The sequence below is a fragment of the Epinephelus fuscoguttatus genome, linkage group LG3 (assembly GCF_011397635.1).
Source record: "Epinephelus fuscoguttatus linkage group LG3, E.fuscoguttatus.final_Chr_v1".
NCBI lineage: Eukaryota > Metazoa > Chordata > Actinopteri > Perciformes > Serranidae > Epinephelus > Epinephelus fuscoguttatus.
In genome coordinates, this window is record NC_064754.1 from 30,121,336 (window position 1) to 30,136,910 (window position 15,575).

At 42.2% G+C, this 15,575-nt stretch overlaps 3 protein-coding genes across 5 annotated transcripts; all 3 read left to right on the forward strand.

Annotated features, from left to right (window-relative positions):
• Window positions 1-2,293: 2,293 nt before the first annotated feature.
• Window positions 2,294-7,346, forward strand: si:ch211-286b5.5 (uncharacterized protein LOC100003596 homolog). Of its 2 annotated transcripts, none has more exons than XM_049572022.1 (3): window positions 2,294-2,500; window positions 3,052-3,178; window positions 6,317-7,346. In XM_049572022.1, the coding sequence occupies exons 1-2, from the start codon at window positions 2,411-2,413 to the stop codon at window positions 3,175-3,177; spliced, it is 216 nt and encodes a 71-aa protein (XP_049427979.1). In that variant the 5' UTR covers window positions 2,294-2,410; the 3' UTR covers window position 3,178; window positions 6,317-7,346. The 2 variants fall into 2 exon arrangements, with proteins under 2 accessions (XP_049427979.1, XP_049427980.1); XM_049572023.1 differs by having other exon boundaries at window positions 6,320-7,346.
• A 1,388-nt stretch (window positions 7,347-8,734) lies between these two features.
• On the forward strand, window positions 8,735-12,985 carry si:ch211-286b5.4 (afadin- and alpha-actinin-binding protein). Of its 2 annotated transcripts, XM_049571612.1 has the most exons (14): window positions 8,735-8,847; window positions 9,009-9,060; window positions 9,159-9,262; window positions 9,336-9,404; window positions 9,497-9,620; window positions 9,724-9,802; window positions 9,898-10,018; window positions 11,082-11,235; window positions 11,356-11,459; window positions 11,578-11,739; window positions 12,022-12,136; window positions 12,247-12,409; window positions 12,572-12,607; window positions 12,726-12,834. In XM_049571612.1, the coding sequence occupies exons 2-13, from the start codon at window positions 9,009-9,011 to the stop codon at window positions 12,573-12,575; spliced, it is 1,251 nt and encodes a 416-aa protein (XP_049427569.1). In that variant the 5' UTR covers window positions 8,735-8,847; the 3' UTR covers window positions 12,576-12,607; window positions 12,726-12,834. The 2 variants fall into 2 exon arrangements, with proteins under 2 accessions (XP_049427569.1, XP_049427568.1); XM_049571611.1 differs by lacking the exon at window positions 12,572-12,607 and having other exon boundaries at window positions 12,726-12,985.
• A 1,100-nt stretch (window positions 12,986-14,085) lies between these two features.
• nanos3 (nanos homolog 3) lies at window positions 14,086-15,166 on the forward strand. Its single transcript, XM_049567508.1, has one exon. The coding sequence runs from the start codon at window positions 14,486-14,488 to the stop codon at window positions 15,149-15,151; it is 666 nt and encodes a 221-aa protein (XP_049423465.1). The 5' UTR covers window positions 14,086-14,485; the 3' UTR covers window positions 15,152-15,166.
• The last annotated feature ends 409 nt before the right edge of the window (window positions 15,167-15,575 follow it).

Below are 15,575 nucleotides of genomic sequence, written 5' to 3' on the forward strand. Positions count from 1 at the left end.
AAAAGAAGACGTAACTTCACTCCTTGTGATGCACTCTCTGCGGCGCTTTTCCTCCTGATGATATATCTCCCCAACAATGGTAGCACCGAATCCCATTCTGTGCATTCAGCCTCTCTTCTCGCCCGCTCAGCATCAAACACATGGAGTTCCTCATCTGTATGCTCCGGCTCAAACAGGTATGGCTCTGGGTCTGTGTCCACTATAAGAAACTCTTCAAAATCGCGTTCAAAGTCGTCCATTGCAGCTACTATAGTCCGGAGATATTGCTAGGCTAAATAAACAGCTGAGCTCTGTTTACCGGCTACGCTGTCAGTCAGTGTGCGGGCTGGAGATTGAGCAGAGAGGGGAGGGGGGTCCCCACTCAGTATAGTAAACGAGTATGTGTGTAAAGTTATGAAGTGTGTCTGTTACCTAGAAGAGTCAGAGTTTGGGACGGAGTGGTGTGTTACCGGAGTTTTTGGAGTGCTCAAATAAACTGGCCTTTTTCCCGAACGCTCCTCTGGTCTCCTGCTCGTGAGGGATTCATTACAATATCGTAACATGGTTTAGATTTCTAAATAAACATTCACCTAGTCGCTAGATAGACCTACTCCTGAAAAACTCGTGTCTACGCAAGGCTTTTTGTCCCTACGAGGCCACCGTCATTTACCCGACGGGAGGGGTGAGTGAGTGAGCCCTGCAATCTAGAATTTGGCCACTGATCTCACTGTTTTCAACCCATTTTACACACTGGCCCTTTAAGTCTTGTCTTTCATGCTATTTCATACCTCTACTCCACTACATTTTAGATGGAAAAATTGTACTTTTTAACTCTACTGCATTTAGCTGACAACTTTCCTTGCAAGTTACTTTGCAAATAAAGATTTTTGCACACATAACATATGAAGAGTTTATAAAATATGAATATGAATTAAACTACCTAAGAATATATAGGCCCATAAGCACAGCTGAAATCATTAGCCAATTGACTGACAGAACTGTTTTGATTGTTTCAGTTATTTTTCATGCAAAAAAAAAAAAAAATCCAGCTCCTTAAGTGTGAGGATTTTTCTACAACTGCATGTTTCCCAATTACACTTACATACTTTTACTTAAGTAGCATTTTCACTGCAGGACTTTTACTTGTAACTGAGTATTTTTACACTGTGGTATTGCTACTGTTACTCACACAAAAGATCTTAATACCACTTCCACCTCTGCCAACTTGTGTGGTAAGCTACTGACCACCCCAGCTCTTACTTGCTTGCTGGTCTGGTGGGTGTACACCGATCAGCCAAAACATTAAAACCACTGACAGGTGACGTGAACAACATTCATCATATTGTTACAATGCAATGTTCTGTTGGGAAACTTTGGGTTCTGACATTCATGTGGGTGCCACCTGACACGCTCCACCCACCTGAACACCAGTGCAGACCAGTTACTCCCCTTATGGCAATGACACTCCTAGCAGTGGCACCCCAGCAAGACAATGCACCATGCCACACCATAAAAACTGCTCAGGAACGTGACACAGAGCTCAAAGCGTCAACCTGTTCCCCAGTTTCCCTGGATCCCAATTTGATCAAACATCTATGGGACGTACTGTTACCCCACCTCATTACCCACAGGACTTAAAAGATCTGAAAGTAACATCCTGATGCCAGGCACCAAAGAACATCCTCCAGAGGTCCTGTGTCCATGCCTTGACAGGTCAGAGCCAAGTCCGGTCCAAGGAGCACCCACCATGGATCAGAGGTACCTCTGGGGTGCCAGCATGTCCCTCAAATGTTTGATCAGATTGGGATCTGGGGTATTTGGAGGTCAGGTCGACACCTTGAGCTCTTTGCCCTGTTCCTCGGGTCATGTCTGAGCAGTTTTTGTGGTGTGGCATGGTGCACTGTCATCGACAAGTATTGTTGCCATGAGGGGGTTTATTTTGTCTGCAACGGTGTTCGGGTAGGTGGAGCACGTCAAGTAGCATCCACATGAATGCCAGGATCGAAGGTTTCCACAGCAGGACATTGCACTATAACAAGATGATCAATGTTATTCACTCCACCCACCAGTGGTTTTAATGTTTTGGTTGATCGGTGTAAGTGCCTCCAACACAACAATAAATGTTGAAGTGGTGATTAACCACTGTGTTGTGGTGGTTCACCCTCCAGCTGAAGGTCACAGGATACACCGCTCTGCTCTCTAGGAAACTCAAAATAATGGCCAGTATATGCAGGGGGCGTTCCGTTTCACTTTTGATTGACAGGAGTAGCGTCCAATAGAATGGCCCGCTGGCACAGAGGGGGCGGGGCGCAGAGTGACCAACGTTTCCCACTAGGGTTCAGGGTTTAGAGCAGTTGGGGCTAATTTCCGCTCGGTGGTGGCTGTGAAGAATAAGTAGCCCTCAACTTTTTCTCAGCCGACAGCCGTCGCCATGTCCAACAACAACGCCAGCAACAACTTAATAATCGCTCAACGGGCCGTGAAGCAGCTCCGGTTAGAGGCCAGTATCCGGAGGATCAAGGTAAGAACCCCTCAACACTGACACACAAACACGGAAGACTGAGCCGCTGAATGGCGGAGACAAACTGTTGCAGAAATAACACACAGTGGACTCTTACATCACAGGCTCAACAAAGTGGGCTTTAAAGTTACACACACGACACATTAACTGGTTTCTGGTTGACCACACCGCAGCTACTAGAAAACAGTTCCGTGTTTCAGCGGCTGTCAGTGTAGTTTTACTGGCTGTTTGGGGGGAAGCGTCACCACCTCAAAGTGTCAAAGTCTCGAGAGAAGTGACACGTTTATCAAAGTTAAACCTGTTGGTGTTCATTATCCAAAGGAAACAGGTGAGACCCCCAACTGTTACACAGTAGACACACCCATGGGTGTATCGCGCCGTTGCTTGCAAATCATTATGTAAAAAAAGAAAAAGTGTCAGTGTATGTAAATGAGAGCCTGCCGGGTTGTGTGAGTGTGACAGCAGGCCAGCTGGAGCAGTAGAGATACTGTGCATGTGATAAGAGGCTGTTTATGTTTCCCATCATCATCATCATATGTCTGGCTCTGCAGGTGTCCCAGGCTGCTGCTGAGCTGAGGAACTTCTGTCTGCAAAATGCCTCCAAGGACCCCCTCCTGGTCGGGGTCCCCTCCAGTGATAATCCCTTCAGACCCCCCAAGTCCTGCTCCCTGTTCTGAGGTAGGCCCGCCTTTTCCTTCACTCAGGCCTCAGCTGGGGAGTTAGGCTGTTTAATTCATTTCACAAGGGAAGAAATTAATTACAGCTTCACATGCTGTTTGCGCTGAAAGCAATCTAACATAAAAGGTCTAATATTTCACATGACATGACTTCATTTAAACTCAAGATTGATTTTGGGGTGTGGGGCTTCAAAATACAAAAGAGATTTTTATTCTACTCTTGTTTGCAAATTATTGTCTTGATTAAATTATTTATTGTTTTGTCTGTCAAATGTCTGAAAAAAAAAGGCCATTACATTTCCCAAGGTAATGTCCTCAGATTGCTTGTTTTGTCCAACCGACAGCTCACAAACTAAATATATTAAACTTACAGTTATATGAAATAGAGAAAGACAGGAAAGCCTGACATTTGAGAAGCTAGAACAAGCATATGTTTGCCTTTTTTGCTTGAAAAATGACACAAAATATTAACAATTATACAACAGTTTATTTTTTGTGATTGCAAAAATTGATTAATTGACTCATTGTTTCAGCTCCAGTTATGTTGCTGATTCTGTGCCTCTTAATTTTATTGTGCTACACCCTGCTTTGTACTCTACTGTACTTAATTTTTTTATCATGGATGCTAGTGAACCCAGAAGCAAATTTCCACCGCTGGGGAATCTAATTATACTTATCTTCCATCCAAATCTAATTATACTTTAGTTGAAAATAACGCTAAATCAATTAACTAATCAATTAGGCGGTCAACAGACAAGTTTTATAAGTCATCTAATTGCTTGAATCAAAAGTTCCAAACATTCGATGGCTCCAGCTCTTCTGAGATTGGAGCTTTTCCTTCAGCAATCATTAGTCTTATCAGACATGGCTGCTGTCCAACACTCTGTGCTCTTTGTTGTTGTAAAACATATTTTAGTGACATGCATTAGGGTTTATTATGGCCCAAAGTAACAGAAATATTTGCTATTTTACCACTCACCACTTATATGAGAATTACTCCTGTCACTAAGCCCCTGGAAATCTAAAACAAACACCCTAGTCCAGATTAGATAATTGCCATGCTAGGCAGGCTAATGGGGGTAAATTTATATCGCCAAAACCATGAGCTAAGTGCAGTGAAAAATATATAGAGCTTTAATTCAATGGAACCTTTGTCTTCAGTCAGGAAACAATGAACAGTCTATTCACATTTCCAGTGGTGGAGGAAGTATTTAGATCCTTTACTTAAAGTACCAACACCACACTGTAAAAACACTCTGTTACTAGTAAAAGCTCTGCATTAAAAATGTTATTGAATGAAATAACATTATTACAATCAGCAAGATGTATTTATGCATGAAAAGTAAAAGTACTCAATGCAATGCATAAATTTAATAAATACAAATTATTTAAATAAATTAAAATAAAAAACAGCAAGTCCTCATATTTAAGAAGCTTGACCCAAAATGCTAATTAATTTTCTAATCAATCAACAAATTCTTCCAACTGCTCATGTATATTTTTTATATAGTTAATTTGCAAAAATCTCAATTTATGAAGTTACTAGTAATTAAAGTTATCAACTAACAGTAGTAGAGTAAAAAGTATAATATTTTCTTCTGAAGTGTAGTGGAGTAATAGGAGAAAATGGCCTGAGATTTAAAATATTCAAGTAAAGTAAAAGTTCCTCAAATTTGTATTTCAGTACAGTACTTGGGTAAATTTACTACGTTACATTCTACTGCTGAACATTTCTCATTTAAACAGTATCTCCTGGCTCAGCCTCACTCGAGTTATATGAATCACACGTAAAATCCTACATTTGGTAACTTTTATGAAAACAAATTCTCATCATATATGCTGGAGTTGTCACTATATTCGGACAAAAGTGCATTTGAGAGAGCCTGTGAAACAATCATGCCCCTCCTCCTCTTCCTACTATTTCTAATGGCGTTTGCTAGAATCCTCTGTGGTGCACCGGAAACAGCCAATCAGAGCTGAGGAGTCTCCAACGCAGCTGCCAATCACTACTTGTAAACTGTGTTAACGTTCTCATTTTACAGCTAAACAGTACACAGTAAAATATGTTCCTGAAAATATCTGAGGTGAGAAACAGACAATGCAGTTACAGGATCTTGATTCATATTTGATCAGCGCTGCCTAGTTTGACTGCAGTTTAATGAGCAGTGATTGAAATGATTTACAGCTGCGTTAAAGACTCAGCTCTGGTTGATTTACATGCACAGATGTATTCCACTATTATTCTGATTGTGACAGTAATTTGAATTTGATACAGGTCGTATAAACAGCATATTCTGTTTGGATGTTCTGAATTAGGCCTTTTTTCAATTTCCAATCAAGACGTGGGATATGCCTTTATTATTTGGGTTTTTGGAACATTCCTTAGACATGCATACAGTGTGTATTCGTGTCTCATTTGGGGTTGCAAAACACAGCCTCTGATCTGTTTGTGGTCAGCACTACGCGTTGTCATGGATACGTTGTACACAAACCAACACACCAACATTTTGCAAGGCTGGTGTAGAAATACATGCCCAAAGATAAAAAAAGGCCACATCTTTGGTCAAAAGGAGAAACTCCCACATTATGACAGGCTTGGATGCTGACAGGTTTTTTGATATACGCATATATCACAATGCCGACCTTTTTAAAAGAGGGTTGAAGGAATGTGAGAGTAAGGCTGTGTTCGCACGGTTGGACACGTCTGCCACAGATGGAAAACTCTTTTTTTTTTTTTTTTTTTTTTCTAATTGGGGTTTTCAAAGTTAACCAAACCGTGGCAGTAGTACAAAGTGAAAACAGAGGGAAAAATCCTATTTTGGTTGCAGAGTATGCACAGCTGCACGTAAATTAGTGGAATATATATTTTTTTATAAGCCATGTAAACAGCTTAGTTGAAAGATTGTAGTTTTTTTAAACAAAGGCAAAAACTGGAATATTTTGTGCATGTAAATGTAGTCAGTGAGCCATCATCCACAATATCAGGACCTTGAAACTGAGGCAGATAAATGGAGTTCAGTCACTGCTTTTATTATTTACACCTGTACTTTTCCGAAATAAAAAAGTCGTACAGTGTTTTTTTAATGTATTCATTTTAAATTATTGATTCATTTGTCCAATTCTCTTTGTCTGTCCACAGCAGGAAGAAAGTTGGAGGATTTCTGAATTTACCCGTCGAAGGCTTTCTTCACTTCTACTTGATGCCGCTGTAGATCGACCAGCAGCTCCTCTTGGGATGATGCAACATGGGACTGATGGGTTCGGGGGAGGGAAGTGCTCGTATTGTTTGCCAAATTTAGTGGTATCATAACTCCCATCTGTTACATTAAAGCAGGGCCAAACTCTACATGTTCAAAAAAAAAAAAAAAGTTGTTGACACTAACTTGACTAATGATTAAGCCTTTCTTGGTTTACCTAGTACTTAACATGTCCGGTCTCAATTTCCTGACCTAATGGTGTCTGTGTCCAGTCGGTGAAATTTAGCCCATGTGACTGGCTACTGAAAGTGCAACTTCCTCTTGTATTTAGTGTGGCAGGTCAAACATTAATTTAAACCAGGTGCTGTTAAACAATCAGAACATGTTGTGTTATATACACTGAATTGTACTGTGTGTCTTTACAAAACACTAACTGTGTATGTGGCCATTAGACAAAGTGGTAGCTTTTGGGTTAAATTGATTGGTGTCTCAAACGATCCATGTATTTGTGGCAATGGTAATGGTGTTCCTACTAATCTAAGGTACAGCAACATGGTACAGACTCTCAGTGCAGGGTGTGCAATTGTCCTTTCATCCAGTCTTTTTCCTGTATATATTTAACAGCCTGTTAAGGTTGCTTTTGTTAGCCTATATGTTCCTGTCTTTAATTTAAAAAAAAAAACACGTTAAGGCCTTACACTGTTTGGAGAGTGAAACTTGATAGCAAATTTAATGTAAATCACTTTAGATACACAAATGGCCAAACAGCAAATGTTAATATATCTGTTCAAAACTTCCAAATATTGTTTGTATTAAATGAATCGTGCTGCAGTGACTTGTTGCATTAATCATTTTTCACACTGGAGTCATATTCCAATCAACCAAAACTTTTACTACTGTTAGCCTGTATCTTTCTTAACTTTGCTACTGTGGGCAGCCTTTTAAAAATTAAACTACTTTTTCGGACACTGACTGATTGCTGTATGTGAAATTATTCCTTTTATAGTGTCTTTATGAAACCCTTAAATGACCATCTGTGTATTAATTCCTCACCGTGTGCTGTCTTTCTTGTCAAGAAAAGCTTTGTTTTCCTTACATGCCTTCACTAAAAAACTGCTAACATATTGATTAAGAGGGGTCCATGTTTAACAACAGCAAAATTATATCATTACATGAGTTCGCAAACTCATGCATCTCATGCAATATAATCCAAGTCTCATTTATCCAGCCATATGCTCAGTAAATCCCAGAAAGCTCTCTATTTTAGACTGAACTGAAAGTGAAACTTCTTTATGCTCTCCTCAAAGCCAGACTACAGTTGAGAGAAATTTTCCTCTTGGGCTTTCTATCAGGAAAGGATCTCTTGGTTAAGGTTAGGAAAAAAGTCGTGGTTTGGGTTGAAATTAAAAGATTTCTGTCAGAAAACCTACAAGGAAAACTTGTCCCATGTGCAAGCCAGATGCCATCGCTAAGGTTTTTCAGTGGAAATGAATGTGTTTGAAAAGTACTGAGCATACAATTGGATAAATGAGACGTGGTTTATACTGCATGAGCTGTGTGAGAGTTTGTGAACTGATGCTTTAATGTGCTGATAAATGTGGTCTCCACTCAATCCGTATATCAGTTTGTTGGCCGTTTTCTGTGGAGGCGATGAGAGAGAAAATTTACTTCCTTTAATTGTTTATAAGCCTTCATGACTCGAGCTTTTACTTTATTGATTCTACTAAAATATGAACAGGTGAAAGAAGATGTTACATAGAAGTTGCAGCCTCCTTGATTTTATTGGGTTTAAGTCACCGCAATGTGGTCATAGTAAATTGAGAGAGGTGTTTTTTTTGTAGGCCGGTGAACTGCTGGACTGGACTGATATTACTTGGTCAAATAATGACTTTGGTGGACATCTGGCCACACAGTCATCAATGTACAGGATAACACCAGGCAGGCAGCACAAGAAGCACAGTGCCAACTCTGGTGTGGTTGTTTTATATACAGACGGGGTCCTGGATGATTTCCAAGACAGAATTATTGATATTTGTATTTTATTTGCATGGGAAAAAACAACAAAAAAATGTTGGTAATACACACAAATACATACAAATTAACTGGTCAGGTGACACCACATGCTCACATGATGTGAATTTGGGCTTGAATCAGTCTCCTTCGCCATAGAAGATTTGAAAAATGCTGAGCTAAACCTGAACCAGCTAGATGTGAAACTCTGGGTGTGTCTCAGATATTATCAAGCTTGCTGTGCCCATGTGGCCTATAGCACCTTCAGCTCCTTGGGTACAAAGTTAATACTTAAAAACCATATGCACAAGGTAAAGCTTGGTAGGAAGCAGCTGGACTTAATCGTTTGAAATCCTGAAGCTTTCACCTTCTCGCCCGTCATCAATTGTAATCAGCAGAAGTGCTGTCACCTGGAAATAAAAGAGGCAGCGTCTGTCTGAAGAGGCTGTACTTTTCTGCTCAGGTAAGGTTGATCCATTGTTACTATTGTAATATAGTAGTGTGTATTTGTCATTTAAAGCATACAAGTATGTGTACATATTGTCTTGATGCTGTTGTGATGCACAGCAGCTACATTTACATGTGAGTAAAATGTCCCCTTGTTGCTGTGAATATGGCACCAAGATGGCTTCCAAGTTTGGCCAGAGGCGAGTTGGAGGACATTTGGAGTACTCTGGTAATACTGTCACATCAGAAGCACAAGCCAAAAGCATCAAACCATGCATGCCACCACCAGTCCCCACCACTCATAATCATCTAATCTGTCCTCTACAGACTCGTGTCTGCTGAAGGAGCCCAGCCCTCTGACTGAGCTCTCTCACAGCACCTCCTGGTGGCCTGACAGGGAGGAGCACAGAGAACAAGGAGACTCCCTCAGGGTGGGTGAAAATGATTTAAATGAAACAGATTAATACTCATAATGCTGGGGGGAACTAAACCTCTACCTTGTAGGAGCAACTTAAAGAGATGGATGAGCATGTGGCCAGGCTGCAGGACATGCTGAGATGTGAACGGGCCAAAGTAAGTTGCAACATGAGCGACAGACATTGTGGAAAATGTTACCATCTGAATCCTTTACACTAATCCCCCTCCTCACAATCATCTCTTTTCAGTGTACTCGCCTACAGCTGCATTGTAACCAGCAGGAAGCGGAGCTGAGGCTTCGAGAGCAGCAAACTAACAGACTGAAGGAGCGACTGTCTCAGCTGACCGACAGACTCAAAGGGAAAGGACCCTGTGAGTCCTATTACAGCTAAATTCACTTACACAGCTGTTCACTTATATATAAAATATTCACTGAAACCACGCAGCTTTTACCATCTTGCATTTTTCTATCCAGCCATAGAGGTGTTGAACTTTCCACCTGGAAGTCGAGGCAAAAGAGAACAGACAATCAGATCATTCAGGTCTACAGCAAAGTGAGCTGATTATTATCATCATCATTTTCTGATTATAGCCTTCAAGTGCATTGTCCACCTTTTCCTAACCCTCACTTGCTGTCTTCACCTTGTAGAAGAGAGGAGGCAGCATTGCGTCTGATGCTGGAGCGCAGAGAAGCAGAGCTCAGGGAGGCGATGAAGCTCCGCCACAGCCTCACCACTTTACTTCATGCACTCAGAGTTGACATGGAACATGTGAGTAAAAGAAAAGAGCCTTTTAAGTAAGGCTGGTGCTGGTCAGTTACTAGCATTGGGCCCAAGAGGCAATTATTAAATGCTAAGTGGACTTAAAGGTCCAGTGTGTAGGATTTAGGGGGATATATTGGTAGAAATTAAATCTAATAAGTATGTTCTTTCTTCCACATAGTCCACTGTGTTGCACTGCCATGTTCTACAGTACCTCAGAATGGGCAAACCATACACTGGCTCTATGTTTTTGTGATGGCAAAAACAGCATCAGAAAACACTGATTGATTTGATTGAACGTGAAACTGCTTTATTCAGTATTTTTACCCATTAAATCACCTGGGGTCCCATTAATATACATTGCATACGCACAAAACAATGCCTGAAAGAGGCGTATGCCACTTCCGACGCAAAAGCTGTGATCTATAAAAACAGACTTGATGGGAGAAACTTTGACCCATGCTTACCAACATTTTGGAGACAGAATATTGGCGATGCAGATGGTGAGGTGGAAGCCTGATTGTTGAAATTGTCGAATATTTTTTGGCGCACGCTATTTTTGGCTTTTGTCTGTACGTACATTTTAAGCGTGGATCCTACGTACTGTTTTATAAATGAGACCCCTGGTCCGTTTGTTTAGATCTCTGTGGATAATTTGGCTCCTGGTAAAAACCTCCTAAACACCAATGAAGGAATCCCAACCAGGAGTTGATGCTTGGCACATTGGAGAAGGTTCAGCTGGTTGCAATTGTCACTCCTGCATGCCACTAAATCCTACACATTTCCTCTTTTAACAACGTTATTTGATGAAACCATCTCCTTAAAGTGCTCATAAAAAATGGAAATTGAAATGTCTGCAATTCCAGAACACTGGCAAAACTCCATCTGCTGAGGAAGATCATGCAAAGCTATCAAAAGCTCCAGAACGGCTGCTAAAATGACCACATGTTGATGTTGTTTTCTCAAGTACTGTTTCCAAAGTCAAGAATGAACTCCAAGTTGCAATACTGAGTCCAAGATCAGTGTTCAACATAACAAATCAGTCTAACCTTTCTTTTTTTTTTTTTTTAAGACTTTGTCGGACATAGTTTATGTTCAGGACGAGGCCCAGGCCGAGGACAAGAGGCTGGATCAAGCTGAGAAAGCGCTTGGTGATCATGTGACGGGAGGTGTGGTTCAGAGTTGGAGGCAGGTGCAGAGGAGACTGGGTGACGTCCCATCTGAAGGTATCAGTCTTTAAAGACTATAGCAAGAATCCTGCTTTCCAGACTGAATTCATTTTTGCCAAACCAATGACTGAGAAGCACTATGAGGATACAATATGTGGTCTCTGCTGACTGCTATAGGCCACACTGGTGTTGGAACTGACCACGATAAGCTCCTGGTTCGACTAGAAACTGAACTGAAGGAGAGTCAACAGGTTGTCAGATTACAACAGCAGCTGCTGCAGGTATGACTGGCTATCACACACACACACACACACACACACACACACACACACACACACACACGCTTTCTCATATGAACTTTTGCTAGAGTCAGATCTAGAAATACTTTTCTGACTGCAGGACAGTCTTGCTGCACCTGTCCCCTCTGAACTGGCTGATTCCTACTTTTTGGAAGAGTGGGAACGTCTTCAGGTGCGCTGGGCGGAGCTCGATCATCAGAGGCGAACTTTTGAAAAGGAGAGGCAGTCCTTCACCGATGCTGCGATCCGGCTAAGCCATGAGGTGGGAGAGAAATGAGACGGAGGTTGCATTGTTTTGCAAATGCACCTTAAAGGGCTTTACAGTCTGTGCAGTGTGCAACATCCTCTGTCCTTAGATCCTTGACTTGGATTAAGGAAAACTCCCTAAACATTTTTTAATGGGGGAAAAGTGGAGGAAACTTCAGGAAGAGCAAACCAAGAAGAAATTCCTCTCAGTGTACATTTACAGTAGTTTCCTCATACCAAAGAGCACAGCATACTGCCTTTAAAGTCTGTGTTACAAATGATATCTTTGTGTCTGCAGCGCCGTGATTTTCAGCAACAAAAGGCCTCCCTGCTGAAGCTGCAGTATCTGTCTGACTCACCTCTGTCTGGTAAAGAAGCACCAAGTAGCAGCAGGACAGAGAGCTGTGTTCTCAGTGAGTATGCAGTTACATTAAAGGTTGGAGTGGTGGGAGACTGATGTGGTTATGTGTTTTAAAGATTTTCCTACAAAAGTCCTGAAAACATTACCTGTTTGTGACTCCAGATTTCTCAAATTTGGTGCCCACAGGCGTTTCTGGCTGTCTTCCCATCACACCATCCTCCACCAAGTCGGGGACGGCAGCTGTTTCTGGATCACATCAGGGAAGAGTTCAGACTCCCAGCACTCCTGAGCTCTACTCTGCCCTCAATCTGTCACACAGCTGCAGGTTAGTCAAGTGACAGTTGTGCTTTCATAGCAGTAGTTCACTGCAGTGTCTGCTTTGGACGAGTTAAGTCAGGTCTTGTGTGGTGCTGATGCAGAAAAAACAAATACAACTAATATATGTTTTTGTTTTTCTCCCTTTTTTAAATGAATTCTCTTCACACAGCTAATAGTAACCAACAGCCCTCTGCAGAGAAGAAAGGTGGCTGACATTTACTCATATGTAAAGGGCATCTTTACAGATCAGTTTAATGATATGTACAAATAATTTTGTCCATTACCACCACTTTCTAATTACTCATTCCTCTCTTCTCCCTCAGAACCAGAGAGCTCCATCACCAGACAGAGACATGGGACAGCCAAGCAGACAGGATGGTGCACATGCAACAGGCTCCACACTTAGACTGGTCATTTTAATACATATTATACTCCACTTTTAAAATAATCAATAAAGGCTATTTTATTTTTATTTGGTGATGTTGTTTTCCTCCATAATGCTATGCAATGAAAATATATTTTAGGCTGTTGTAATCTAGGACTTTGCATGCTCTCCCCGTGTCAGCATGGGTTTTCTCCAGGTACTCCGGCTTCCTCCCACAGTCCAAAGACACGCAGGTTGGGGATAGGTTAATTGGTGACTCTAAATTGTCCGTAGGTGTGAATGTGAGTGTGAATGGTTGTCTGTCTCTATGTGTCAGCTCTATGATAGTCTGGTGACCTGTCCAGGGTGTACCCTGCTTCTCGTCCAATGTCAGCTGGGATAGGCTCCAGTCCACCCGCGACCCTCAAGAGGATAAGCAGTTACGAAAATGGATGGATGGATGTTGTAATCTAGTCTGGCCAATAAAATTTTCTAATAGTGGTTAATTATGACTACTGCCAAGTAAGTTATCATGCACTTAAAAATCCAAGGTTGTTTAAAAAGTGTACAGCAGGATATAAAATGCAATTGTCACTTTGCATATACTATATTTGCTTGACACATTGGCCATAATCTGTTCAAACCAGGAAAGAGTTTAGATTTTAAAAAGTGGTCATAATTTGTCAAATGAATGTATTAATCTGTTGTTAAAATAGCATTACATTTGGTGAGGAGTGCACAATGATTTGTTTAGGACTTGGGACTTGATTGAGATTTGTCAGTCTTGACTTGGGTTGCAAAGACTTGAGACTTAGCTTTGACTTGCAAAACAATAGGCTCGTTCGAGATGAACTGCACCTCGCCTGAAAAGTAGACGAGAGCAGGCGGCTGCAGCGGGGGGCGGTGACAAAAAGCTGCGGTGAAGTCGGACAGTTTCCCGACAGTTTCCAGCAGCCTTCAGTCCGTGCAGGAAGTCACAGACACACATCCTGTCTGGAATGATGTCAGTTCATTAAAAAAGTGATCAGACCCATATATCAGTTTGTTTTCACCATCAGTCACACATGTTTTCTGTTCACAGAATAAACCTTCAGGTCAGACAAATACAATCTTAATCTCTAAAATACAACAAAAATGAGTAGTTTATCTAAAACGTCATCTTCTTGAGTCGGCATCTGAACCAATGAGCTGTTAGATCAGGTGAGAGCCAGGCGGTGCAGTCGGTGGAGAGCAATTGCAGCGCCTGGCTCTAAAAACTGCAGCCGCCTCGCTCTCGCGGCTTTATCGCCGTCCACTTTTGTAATACGTCAGAGCAAGTCGGGATGAAATCGGACACAAAACTAATTGACTGATTGACTTAAATATTAGAAACAAAACGCCTAAGAAAATTAAAACATTAAAACCACGTGGCTTCTTTGTGCGCACGCTAGACACGCGTGCATGAGGGAACACAATGACATCACTCCACCTGGATTGGAGTAAATAGAGAAGTTCACTGACCTGCACACGAGGAGCATGAGCTCACGTGATTGGCGGCTGCTTCTCACCACTTGTACTCAATTACCAATTACCAACTTCAAACCTTTGTTACGCGCCAAGCGCCTCGTATCTCCTGTCCTTTGCATCGTTATTACAAGGTCAACAACTCCATCCTCTAACTAAAGGGAGTCTGGCAGATAGGAGGAAAACATTTGGCAGATAAGGTGTTTGAATAAAGGCATGGTTTCGGGGCTCTTTGATCACCTGCCGCGCTTCATGGAGTCGGATAAAAGTTTCCAGCCCTGGAGAGACTACATAGGACTGTCGGACACAATCAGAGAGATTTTGGGCCGGCACACGGACACTGAGTCCTCACTGCCAGCCCCCAAAGCTCCGCACCAAGAATCTGATGACCTGTACGGGGCACCGATGTCCGTGCGCAATAACGCGGTGTGCCAAAGCGGCGACCTCGGGGCAGGCTGTGCGCCAGATCTCTCCGGTACGGCAACGCTGGCCTCAGTGGCTCATCAGCGTCCACCTGATGGTTTGTGGTACGCAACAGACCCCTTCCGTGCTGATCCACCAGACGCGGTGGATATGAAGCCAGTGCCAAGACGTGAACCAAAAGACCGCAAGAAGAGCACTCGTTTCAAGACACCGGAACCGGCCTTGTCACCCGCGTCACCTGAGCCCACGTTCTGCAGTTTCTGCAAACACAACGGGGAGTCCGACTTGGTGTGTCGATCCCACCGGCTGAAGAACCAGGCCGGGGATGTTCTGTGTCCCTATCTGCGGCAGTATGTGTGTCCTCTGTGCGGAGCCACGGGGGCCAAAGCTCACACCAAACGCTTCTGTCCGAAGGTGGACAGCGCGTACAGCTCCGTGTACGCCAAGTCCAGACGCTGAACCAGCAGGAGGCAGGTAGCAAAAAGACACAGAGGGCTGAAACTTCCTTTTATTGAGTGTGGTTTTGTTTATTATCACGTGTGTAGTTTGGGTTTTATTTGCATGCTTTGGCACGTTTGCCGTGTAGCCTTCTCTTAAAGCTGATTGGAGTTATTTCCCAGCTGGTCTTTTTGACGGCCTTGCCTTCTCTAACAGCGTCCCTTTGGGGGTTTTCATTTTGTATTGTTCTTTCAATAACGACTGCCAGATATGTTTGGGAGGAGAAAAAAAGAAAAGACAATGTAAGTTTTATTTTTTTTAATGAAACATTTTTTAACATGGCCACTTAATATCCAGTTTCATACCTCCTGCCCATGCATTAAAGGATCATCACACTGTCACACCTTTCTCTGAAGACCTATCAGTAATAACTTTAATACAGCAT

Excerpts from the sequence above, each read along its gene's own strand:
- si:ch211-286b5.4 (XM_049571611.1), top strand. The coding sequence starts at position 9,009 with ATGGCTTCCAAGTTTGGCCAGAGGCGAGTTGGAGGACATTTGGAGTAC. Across the intron at positions 11,460-11,577 it reads TACAACAGCAGCTGCTGCAG|GACAGTCTTGCTGCACCTGT; the intron begins GTATGACTGGCT and ends TTCTGACTGCAG. Across the intron at positions 12,137-12,246 it reads GACAGAGAGCTGTGTTCTCA|ATTTCTCAAATTTGGTGCCC; the intron begins GTGAGTATGCAG and ends TTGTGACTCCAG.
- si:ch211-286b5.5 (XM_049572022.1), top strand. The coding sequence starts at position 2,411 with ATGTCCAACAACAACGCCAGCAACAACTTAATAATCGCTCAACGGGCC. Across the intron at positions 2,501-3,051 it reads CCAGTATCCGGAGGATCAAG|GTGTCCCAGGCTGCTGCTGA; the intron begins GTAAGAACCCCT and ends CTGGCTCTGCAG.
- nanos3 (XM_049567508.1), top strand. The coding sequence starts at position 14,486 with ATGGTTTCGGGGCTCTTTGATCACCTGCCGCGCTTCATGGAGTCGGAT.